At 41.4% G+C, this 11,538-nt stretch overlaps 1 protein-coding gene across 5 annotated transcripts in view; it reads right to left on the bottom strand.

Moving 5' to 3' along the window:
* LOC311150225 (cullin-2) overlaps nucleotides 1-9,729 on the bottom strand; it is a 45,710-nt gene extending 35,981 nt beyond the window's left edge. The window contains exons 1-6 of one of the 5 annotated variants that reach the window (XM_084187593.1): nucleotides 9,619-9,729; nucleotides 8,279-8,417; nucleotides 6,820-6,922; nucleotides 6,521-6,615; nucleotides 1,559-1,664; nucleotides 1,336-1,418 (exon numbers count right to left, since the gene is read on the bottom strand). In XM_084187593.1, the coding sequence (XP_084043719.1) occupies nucleotides 1,336-1,418; nucleotides 1,559-1,664; nucleotides 6,521-6,615; nucleotides 6,820-6,922; nucleotides 8,279-8,397 (506 nt within the window). In that variant the 5' untranslated portion in view covers nucleotides 8,398-8,417; nucleotides 9,619-9,729. Of the gene's footprint in view, nucleotides 1-1,335; nucleotides 1,419-1,558; nucleotides 1,665-6,520; nucleotides 6,616-6,819; nucleotides 6,923-8,278; nucleotides 8,418-9,365; nucleotides 9,454-9,618 lie in introns of those variants that run through there. The other 4 variants (XM_084187596.1, XM_084187595.1, XM_084187597.1 and 1 more) reach the window with 4 other exon arrangements.
* Between the last annotated feature and the right edge of the window lie 1,809 nt (nucleotides 9,730-11,538).

Raw genomic sequence — 11,538 nt, forward strand, 5'->3', positions numbered from 1 at the left:
TTTAGACATACAGTGCATTCAGAAAGCATTCAGACCCCTTGACTTTTCCCACATTTTACATTACAGCCTTATTCAAAAATTGATTAAATTGTTTTTTTCCCCTCGTCAATCTACACACAATACCCCATAATGAAAAAGCAAAAACAGGTTTAGAAATCTTAGCAAAACTTTTACAAATAAAAAACGGAAAAATAACATTTACATAAGTATTCATACCCTTTACTCAGTACTTTGTTGAAGCACCTTTGGCAGCGATTACAGCCTCGTTTCTTCTTGGGTATGACGCTACAAGATTGGCACAACTGTATTTGGGGAGTTTCTCCCATTCTTCTCTGCAGATCCTCTCAAGCTCTGTCAGGTTGGATGGGGAGCATCGCTACACAGCTATTTTCAGGTCTCTCCAGAGATGTTCGATCGGGTTCAAGTCCGGGCTCTGGCTTGGCCACTCAAGGACATTCAGAGACTTGTCCCGAAGCCACTCCTGCGTTGTCTTGGCTGTGTGCTTAGGGTTGTTGTCCTGTTGGAAGCTGAACCTTCACCCCAGTCTGAGGTCCTGAGCACTCTGGAGCAGGTTTTCATCAAGGATCTCTATGTACTTTGCTCCGTTCATCTTTTCCTCTATCCTGACTAGTCTCCCAGTCCCTGTAGCTGAAAAACATCCCCACAGCATGACGCTGCCACCACCATGCTTCACCATAGGGATGGTGCCAGGTTTCCTCCAGGCGTGAACCTTCGCATTCAGGCCAGAGAGTTCAATCTTGGTTTCATCAGACCAGAGAATCTTGTTTCTCATGGTCTGAGAGTCTTTAGGTGCCTTTTCGCAAAGTCCAAGCAGGCTGTCATGTGCCTTTTACTGAGGAGTGGCTTCCGTCTGGCCACTCTACCATAAAGGCCTGATTGGTGCAGTGCTGCAGAGATGGTTGTCCTTCTGCAAGGTTCTCCCATCTCCACAGAGGAACTCTGGAGCTCTGTCAGAGCGACCATCGGGATCTTGGTCAGCTCCATGACCAAGGCCCTTCTCCCCCGATTGCTCAGTTTGGCCACAGTGTTCTTGGGTACCCTTCCCCAGATCTGTGCCTCGACACAATTCCGTCTCGGAGCATTCTAAAAAACCTGTTTTCGCTCTGTCAATATGGGGTATTTTGTGTAGATTTTGTAAAATATTGAATCCATTTTAGAATAAGGCTGTAACATAACAAAATGTGGAAAAGTCAAGGGGTCTGAATACTTTCCGAATGCATTGTACTTCAAGCACTTCTCCTCCCAAGCTAGCCCTGCTGAATCCTACTGCACATATAAACCAATAACTACTGTGCATATAAACCAAGAACAAACTTTTTGATTTCGTTCAGCAGCATCCGGATCAGGACAGCTTGCAGTGGCTCAATCATCAGCTTCCTCCACATGTCTAGTGCTAGCTGAAATGACAAAGTGGGGTGAATTGTATGAGCACATCATATTTGAGTTCAGCACACATAGAAATGTAAACTGATATATTGTGACATTTGTACTGGATAACTGAGATTGTAAGTAATGAGATATGATTGGAGACTGTTACCTCTCCTATCTCCATAAGTGGTTCGTTCATGTCAACCCCTCCGTAGCCATACTGCAAGTCTGCCTCTGTCAGTTTGTTCTTCTTGATGAACTGTGTGTTGAGGTACCTATATTAGAAAGATGGGAGAGAAAGAGCATTACACAACATAATATTAAAATAATAACACTTGATAATAAGTCTGTTATGGATCTAGAGCTGCACCAAAGTATTGGGACGACTAGCTAGCTATGGGCAACCCATAACTCAATACAGATTCACTAGTGTGTGAATGGCCAAGATCCCAGGGCCAATCAGGCCACAGAGAGATAGCAGACAGAAACTGTCAGGCAGAAAGAAACACTAGCTCTGAAGGATGTCATCAGACTGATCTGAGCCTGGCTCTACATTCTACATGACAAGTTGTTTTCACAGCTGTGCTGTCCTCTTAGCATTAGCAGGATATAGAGTACCAGTCAAAAATGTGGACACACCTACTCATTCAAGGGTTTTTCTTTATTTTTACTATTTTCTACATTATAGAATAGTAGTGAAGACATCAAAACTATGAAATAACACATATGGAATCATGCAGTAACCAAAAAAGTGTTAAACAAATCAAAATATATTTTCTATTTGAGATTCTTCAAATAGCCACCCTTTGCCTTGATGACAGCTTTGCACACTCTTGGCATTCTCTCAACCAGCTTCACCTGGAATGCTTTTCCTACAGTCTTGAAGGAGTTCCCACATATGCTGTGCACTTGTTGGCTGCTTTTCCTTCACTCTGCCGTCCGACTCATCCCAAACCATCTCAATTACGTTGAGGTCGGGGGATTGTGGAGGCCAGGTCATCTGATACAGCACTCCATCACTCCTTCTTGGTAAAATAGCCCTTACACAGCCTGGAGGTGTGTTGGGTCATTGTCCTGTTGAAAAACAAATGATAGTCCCACTAAGCCCAAACCAGATGGGATGGCATATCGCTGCAGAATGCTGTGGTAGCCATGCTGGTTAAGTGTGCCTTGAATTCTAAATAAATCACAGTGTCACCAACAAAGCACCCCAACACCATAACACCTCCATGCTTTACGGTGGGAACTACACATGCGGAGATCATCTGTTCACCCACACCGCGTCTCACAAAGACATGGCAGTTGGAACCAAAAATCTTCAATTTGGTCCAGACCAAAGGACACATTTCCACTGGTCTAATATCCATTGTTCGTGTTTCTTGGTCCAAGCAGGTCTCTTCTTATTATTAGTGTCCTTTAATAGTGGTTTCTTTGCTGCATTTCGACCATGAAGGTCTGATTCACACAGTCCCCTATGAACAGTTGATGTTGAGATGTGTCTGTGACTTGAACTCTGTGAAGCATTTATTTGGGCTGAAATTTCTGAGGCTGGTAACTCTAATGAACTTATCCTCTGCCGCAGAGGTAACTCTGGGTCTTCCATTCCTGTGGCGGCCATCATGAGAGCCAGTTTCATCATAGCGCTTGATGGTTTATGCGACTGAACTTGAAGAAACTTTCAAAGTTATTGACATTTTCCGTATTGACTGACCTTCATGTCTTAAAGTAATGACGGACTGTCGATTCTCTTTGCTTATTTGAGCTGTTCTTACCATAATATGGACTTGGTCTTTTACCAAATAGGGCTATCTTCTGTATACCCCCCTACCTTGTTACACCACAACTGATTGGCTCAAACGCATTAAGAAGGAAAGAAATTCTTTTAAGAAGGCACACCGGTTAATTGAAATGCATTCCAGGTGACTACCTCATGAAGCTGGTTGAGAGAATGCCAAGAGTGTGCAAAGCTGACATTAAGGCAAAGGATGGCTATTTGAAGAATCTCCAAAGAAAATATAACACTTTTTTGGTTACTACATGATTCCATATGTGTTATTTCATAGTTTTGATGTCTTCACTATTATTCTACAATGTAAAAAATAGTAAAAATAAAGAAAAAACGTAGAATGAGTAGGTATGTCCAAACATTTGACTGGTAGTGTATACAAAATCCTGGGATGACAACGTGCTAAATGACTGTTAAAAAATGGTCGAAAGGAGCTTGTTGTAAGAAATTATGATATCTAAAGCTGTCACTGTGGTGTGAGGTAGCCAAAGTCTTAATTTCCCAAAACATCTGCCAATGTGATATATGAAATATCTGTACCTAAGAAAATTTAGTTTAGCCTAAATCAATACCCCAGAGAGGTATTACATCTATTTTTGTATGTTCATAAATAGCTTTATGAACTAACATTCAGTAGATAACAGATACAAATATTTTCTCCAAATTAAGAATCTTAAAAGTGGCAAAGTGTTCTTTACTCATGGTGCCAATCTCAGACTATATCAGGAAATACAATTGGCTGAGTGATAAGTACCAGCTACACAATAGCGGTACATTTGGATCGGTTTGGGGTTCCGCGGACCGATGCACTCATATCTTAAACATTTGAACAAGGACCGATGCGTATTGTATCGGTGAATCGTTACATCCCTAGAAAATACCTCTCAATTTTTGACTACTGATGCATCCTCTCCTTCAGTGTCTAACTGCATGTAACTGTGTTGACAGTCATTGTGCCCAGCTTCGCGAGGTAGGCAGCCTGTTCCTGATCTTGCACATCTGCGCGGCACCTTCAGCATTCAAATGCTAAAATGGCTTGCGTGTAATTATGCATTATTAGTTGAGTGACAACCTATGTAATTTGCATCTATGCACTGTTGAAAATGTTGTTTTCCGGAATAAAAGTAAGATACCGGAGACAACTCTCATCTGGCTATACCTGCTCAACGGGGCTCGCAATAGATTTTAATTTGTTTGTTCAGGTTCACCATCAGCAATAGTTTTGGTAGTTTTGCTTTAAACAATCGTTGTATATGGTCTTTTTTGTATATAAAGTGGGGGAAAAAGGTATTTAGTCAGCCACCAATTGTGCAAGTTCTCCCACTTAAAAAGATGAGAGAGGCCTGTAATTTTCATCATAGGTACACGCCAACTATGACAGACAAATTGAGAGAAAAAAATCCAGAAAATCACATTGTAGGATTTTTAATGAATTTTTTTGCAAATTATGGTGGAAAATAAGTATTTGGTCACCTACAAACAAGCAAGATTTCTGGCTCTCACAGACCTGTAACTTCTTCTTTAAGAGGCTCCTCTGTCCTCCACTCGTTACCTGTATTAATGGCACCTGTTTTAACTTGTTATCAGTATAAAACACACCTGTCCACAACCTCAAACAGTCACACTCCAAACTCCACTATGGCCAAGACCAAAGAGCTGTCAAAGGACACCAGAAACAACATTGTAGACCTGCACCAGGCTGGGAAGACTGAATCTGCAATAGGTAAGCAGCTTGGTTTGAAGAAATCAACTGTGGGAGCAGTTATTAGGAAATGGAAGACATACAAGACCACTGATAATCTCCCTCGATCTGGGGCTCCACGCAATATCTCACCCCGTGGGGTCAAAATGATCACAAGAACGGTGAGCAAAAATCCCAGAACCACACGGGGGGACCTAGTGAATGACCTGCAGAGAGCTGGGACCAAAGTAACAAAGCCTACCATCAGTAACACACTACGCCGCCAGGGACTCAAATCCTGCAGTGCCAGACGTGTCCCCCTGCTTAAGCCAGTACATGTCCAGGCCCGTCTGAAGTTTGCTAGAGTGCATTTGGATGATCCAGAAGAGGATTGGGAGAATGTCATATGGTCAGATGAAACCCAAATATAACTTTTTGGTAAAAACTCAACTCATCGTGTTTGGAGGACAAAGAATGCTGAGTTGCATCCAAAGAACACCATACCTACTGTGAAGCATGGGGGTGGAAACATCATGCTTTGGGGCTGTTTTTCTGCAAAGGGACCAGGACGACTGATCCGTGTAAAGGAAAGAATGAATGGGGCCATGTATCGTGAGATTTTGAGTGAAAACCTCCTTCCATCAGCAAGGGCATTGAAGATGAAACGTGGCTGGGTCTTTCAGCATGACAATGATCCCAAACACACCGCCCGAGCAACGAAGGAGTGGCTTCGTAAGAAGCATTTCAAGGTCCTGGAGTAGCCTAGCCAGTCTCCAGATCTCAACCCCATAGAAAATCTTTGGAGGGAGTTGAAAGTCCGTGTTGCCCAGCGACAGCCCCAAAACATCACTGCTCTAGAGGAGATCTGCATGGAGGAATGGGCCAAAATACCAGCAACAGTGTGTGAAAACCTTGTGAAGACTTACAGAAAACGTTTGACCTGTGTCATTGCCAACAAAGGGTATATAACAAAGTATTGAGAAACTTTTGTTATTGACCAAATACTTATTTTCCACTATAATTTGCAAATCAATTCATTAAAAATCATACAATGTGATTTTCTGGAGAAAAAAAATCTCATTTTGTCTGTCATAGTTGACGTGTACCTATGATGAAAATTACAGGCCTCACTCATCTTTTTAAGTGGGAGAACTTGCACAATTGGTGGCTGACTAAATACTTTTTTTTGTACAAGGTAAAGTTGATAATTTCATAACGAAGACAGCAATCACTTTTGAGAGGCGCACTGCATGGGCAAAGCGAGAGGAAAAGAGAAGATCACGCCGTAAAAACTCCCAAACGGTTGTGGGGTGGTAGATGCCTAATCTCCCTTATGGCTCAGCTCAGGTGCCGACATAGTACACACACTATAGACATACAAATTTACACACACACACACAGATAGAGAAGTCAGCTCAGACAGATCCAGCTCAGAGAGGCCCAGCTCATGAGCTCCATCAGCAGTAGATTTTTTATTTAGAATGGAAAATTAATGTTTATGCAAAAAATGTTAGTGCATCGAATAGTGTCGCATCGATTCGTTCTCTAATCAAACCGAATCATTTCAAACTAAAACGTATCGTTCCTGTATCATATCGGAGAACTTGTATCTAGATATGTATCGAATCACCTTGAAAGAAAAAGATGCACATCCCTAATATTACCTGTACAAGCAATCCATGTAATCTGCTCCCTTGCTGTACTCCTCCCAGTATCTGTGGTACATCACTAAAACTTTCTCCTCAGACTCCAGAACTTTCTGAAATTACAGATTAGAGACACAATATCAGTTTATTACCTTGGAACCTCAATGACAAGCAGACAACCAACAAATACTGCTATTAGGCTATCCAACGCTGAGCAATGGGAAATTAGTCTGAATTGAGTGAAAATGGCATTATGAACTAACATTCAGTAGATAACAGATCTTATATATTTTCCCCATATGATTAAACGTATTTACCTTGTACAACTGTCTGACATGGTTCTCCAGGAATACCTTGGTCTCTGTGTACAACCTTTCACCCAAAGGCTCTGGGTATGCAACACACAAAGCATAGATGTCACTGATTTTAGAGTAAAGGACTCCAACACATTCATCTGTAACACTGAGGAAGAAAACATGCAGACAATTTATTTTCTACTGGAAAAGTGAACTTCAGAATTTCCTCAAGTTAAACCTTAAAGGGATACTTCGGGATATCTACTTCCACAGAGTCAGATGAACTTGTGGATACCATTGTTAGGTCTCTGTGTCCAGTATGAAGGAAGTTGGAGGTAGTTTTGCAAGTTGATGCTAACTAGCATTAGCGCAATGGCTGGAAGTCTATGGGTATGTGCTAGCAGATACCCATAGACTTCCAGACACTGCGCTAACGCTAGTTAGCATTGGCTTGCGAAACTACTGCTAACATTCTTTATACTGGACACTAACCATGTTTCCATCCACAGCTTTTATGCTAGTAAAGCCATATTGTATAAAAACAAATCACGACAGCTGTGATGATAACAGGAAGTTTTGGTGTGTAATTTGTTCATTCGACTTGGTGGGATCCTTTTGTGACGGTAAAATTAGTTATGCGGTTAATGGCGGTAGAAACACCTTTATGCACAAATATTGATATAATAACCATCATATTAAAACAAATTTGGAGTCACGCGATGATATGGTCCTCCTACTACGACTTGGGAAACCATGCAGTTTATTAGGTTACAGATTAAATAAATTATGGTAAACTTCACAGAGTGGTGAAAGTGCACGGTGATCTTGATGCTCCTATCCAATAAATATCGAGGGTCTTATTCTGGTTACATGATGATCGATTCTTGACTGCAGTTTGACAAATACAAATATTATCCATAATAACCTCATCATGTAGACTAGAGACCCCGAACAGCCTACCCGCACTGTATCTGCGAGCTGTTGGCTAGAGTGCAGGTGCCAAGACCAGAGTAGGCACATTTGCTATTCAACACAAGTTTTTGTGACAAAACTATCGGTTGAGTTTAAAATGCGATGGAAACGCATTGAACTTTAGATTTTTATTCGGTATATGACAACGTAAACGAAAAAGTACATTTTGCTATTTTTATCCGCAACAAGTCAATTTGGTAGAAACATACCACTGGTGGGAAAATGCACATATTTTATTTATGCAGATTCTAGAATATTCGCATGAAAATCTGTCGCCAATTGGATGGAAACCTTTTTACAGACACATAAAAATGGTATCCATGAGTTCATCTGACTCTAGGGTAGATAAAGGACCTCAATGCCAAAATCCTGAAGTATCCCTTTAATGGCTTGACTATGTAGGCACAGATCAGTGGCATTTTAGCCTACTAAATCAATGGTAAACTAAACCACCGAACACAGAAAGTTCAGAAACTCTTTTCTGTAGAGCTGAATCGAGGTAGGATACGAAAATCTGTCATTCCATGTGGCCCTCTCCACATAATCAAGCATCACCACAGCCTTGATTGTCGTCAGTAGCTTGTTCCATGTTTCATCAAAGTCCACCACCCGCGGCTTCAAGGACATTGTACGGCTTCTTCTTCAGGCTGATGTAAAGAGGTAAAAAGAGCAGGGTTATTGGTGTGATTGGACAGTACTGGAATATTGGAGCAAGGTGTTTAGAATTATAAATGCAAATTCTTCATGTATGGATGTTGAATCAAGTAATACACTAAGCCAAATGTAATCAATCCAACTGCAATTAGGAATGATCTTTCCTCTTCAGGTTGGATAAACTGCTACATAATGTCTCAATAATTAAACAATACTTTGGCATACAGATAATTTACTGATCTGCCTGTAGCATAATTAACTCTGATTATAAGTACTATGCTTGCAATTACAATCTCAAACATGGTGTTGTGATAACAAGGTTATGACTTATTAATTGCCGAATGACAGTTTCAAATGGGTTCACAACTTAAACTCTAACTAAAAGACATATCAAAATATGTCATGTAAAAATGTGCAGGGGATGATATAAATATTGCTGTATCTCGTACTCAATATAGTGAAAGCACAAATGTAGTTATCACTATCATGTGAGATTTAACGTTAGGCCTAAATACAATTACACCTCAACATACAAACAATCAATGAAATGTCCTATTAATAGTTAGCTAGAAGGTAATAAAATGGACTGTTCCACCCTTGTTCACGGGCGGTTGCTAGAAAGCTAACGTAGCTAAAGTTAATTGACAGTGTAAACAGTCCAATCACCAGAATATTAGTCATGCTACCCAAATCATATGTAGCTAGCTAGTTAGCAAAGCGATTTGCTAACAATATGCAGGCATTCGTTACATTCACGTTAAGTTGAACAGGTAACAGGGTGAGTCTAATGCCAACGTTAGATATCCTGCAAGATTTTTACAAGAAGGCCTGGCTAGCTCTCTAGCAGCTATCAATTTCATTCGTCATTCAAGCCAGCAAGCTAAAGTTAGCTTGTCAGTTTTGGAGAATATTGCAACATGCTGCAGACATATTTGGCTTACCCACTGAAGTCACGAACAGTCAAATTTTTCTCGAATAATGTCATACATTTACTAACTAACCATGTAGCTAGCTAGGATTAGGAAGAAGCACCAAAATAGTTAACGTTAGGTACTAGTAGTAGCTAGCTGCTGGCTTTGAGATCCAGTTAGCTAGAGCTAGGCACGTAGTTCTAACTAGTAGCGACCGATTTGGGGTAGCTAGCTAGGTAAACACGTTTACAAGGTCAAATGGAGATGTCCAATATACACATACCTCTAATAAATATATATATGTTATTAAAAAGTCAAGTTTCTCCGCTGTCACAGGCTTGATCTCTCACTTACAGCATTACCAAACCTTACGGAATATACCATTGTATCAGCTGTAGGTGTACGGTATTGGAGTAGTTATGAATGTAGTAGTCATTAGCATTTAATATACTCATATTCGACAAATTAAATGTGTACCGTGCACAATAAAAATATTAATATCCAACAAAAGTCACAATTACAGATGGCGTCGATTCAAATACTTATAAAAAATAAAAACATTGCAAAGCAAGACCCCTATTTTGTAATGGTGTCGGCACAAACTACGGGTACCCGTTTGGGAGCTGTATGGGAGAGCAAAAAGTCCTTTATGAAAACTAGAAAGTAAACGTTTCCTTCAGCCGTATAAATACAAACTGTGAAGTAGAAATACTAAGAGATGTTAAGTTGCGTCAATTCAAATCTGGTATTTGGGACAAAAGAGGTCATTACACAGTATCCAAGTTAGTGTAGTATTTATTAATGCAAATACTTCAATGGTAAATATGATGTTCGTATATACGGGCTCACTGAAATACCACGCAGGGCAGACAGAGAACTGATCCATTGTTACAGGTTCTTCCTCAAATACTCTGACAGAGAGAGAGAGTTCCCACCTCTCTGCTGGCCAATCAGAGTAGACACTGAGCATGGTTTAGACTTACTCAGCCAATCCGTTGGCACACGGGCTGGTCCCATCCCCTTGGCGCATCCCTGTTGCCAGGTGTCTAGTTGTTATCCAGAAAGTCAGTTATTTTGCAGTACACGTCCTTGGACGGTTCACAGATCACAAAGAGAGAGTGTTCGGGTATTGTGAGACACAAGTTCTTATCTGTCCTACCCCCTAACGTTCCTTACATGAATCACAGCCTGTTATGTGAAACAATTTATATCAGTATAGTACCAACCTTCTATGCTTATCATTAATGCATTCCTTCTAAGCTATTCATCACATACAGATCCAATTATGAGAAAACAAATTCCAACAGAGATATGCAAGATTATTAGTATGATTGAAAGGGATAAGAACCAGTGTACATTAAAAGTATTGGGTCATTCAAGTGGACTTGAATATTGACTGTGTTACATTTTACATTTACATTTTAGTCATTTAGCAGACGCTCTTATCCAGAGCGACTTACAGGAGCAATTAGGGTTAAGTGCCTTGCTCAAGGGCACATTTACGTCATTTAGCAGACGCTCTTATCCAGACGCTCTTATATATTTATTTTTTTTTTTGGGGGGGGGGTAGAATGATTACTTTATCCTATCCCAGGTGTTCCTTAAAGAGGTGGGGTTTCAAATGTCTCCGGAAGGTGGTGAGTGACTCCGCTGTCCTGGCGTCGTGAGGGAGCTTGTTCCACCATTGGGGTGCCAGAGCAGCGAACAGCTTTGACTGGGCTGAGCGGGAACTATGCTTCCGCAGAGGAAGGGGAGCCAGCAGGCCAGAGGTGGATGAACGCAATGCCCTCGCCTGGGTGTAGGGACTGATCAGAGCCTGAAGGTACGGAGGTGCCGTTCCCCTCACTGCTCCATAGGCAAGCACCATGGTCTTGTAACGGATGCGAGCTTCAACTGGAAGCCAGTGGAGTGTGCGGAGGAGGGGGGTGACGTGAGAGAACTTGGGAAGGTTGAACACCAGACGGGCTGCGGCATTCTGGATGAGTTGTAGGGGTTTAATGGCACAGGCAGGGAGCCCAGCCAACAGCGAGTTGCAGTAATCCAGACGGGAGATGACAAGTGCCTGGATTAGGACCTGTGCCGCTTCCTGTGTAAGGCAGGGTCGTACTCTCCGAATGTTGTAGAGCATGAACCTGCAGGATCGGGTCACCGCCTTGATGACTGATCCATTGTTACAGGTTCTTCCTCAAATACTCTGACAGAG

Source organism: Coregonus lavaretus, assembly GCF_964263955.1.
Source record: "Coregonus lavaretus genome assembly, chromosome: 2".
Lineage (NCBI taxonomy): Eukaryota > Metazoa > Chordata > Actinopteri > Salmoniformes > Salmonidae > Coregonus > Coregonus lavaretus.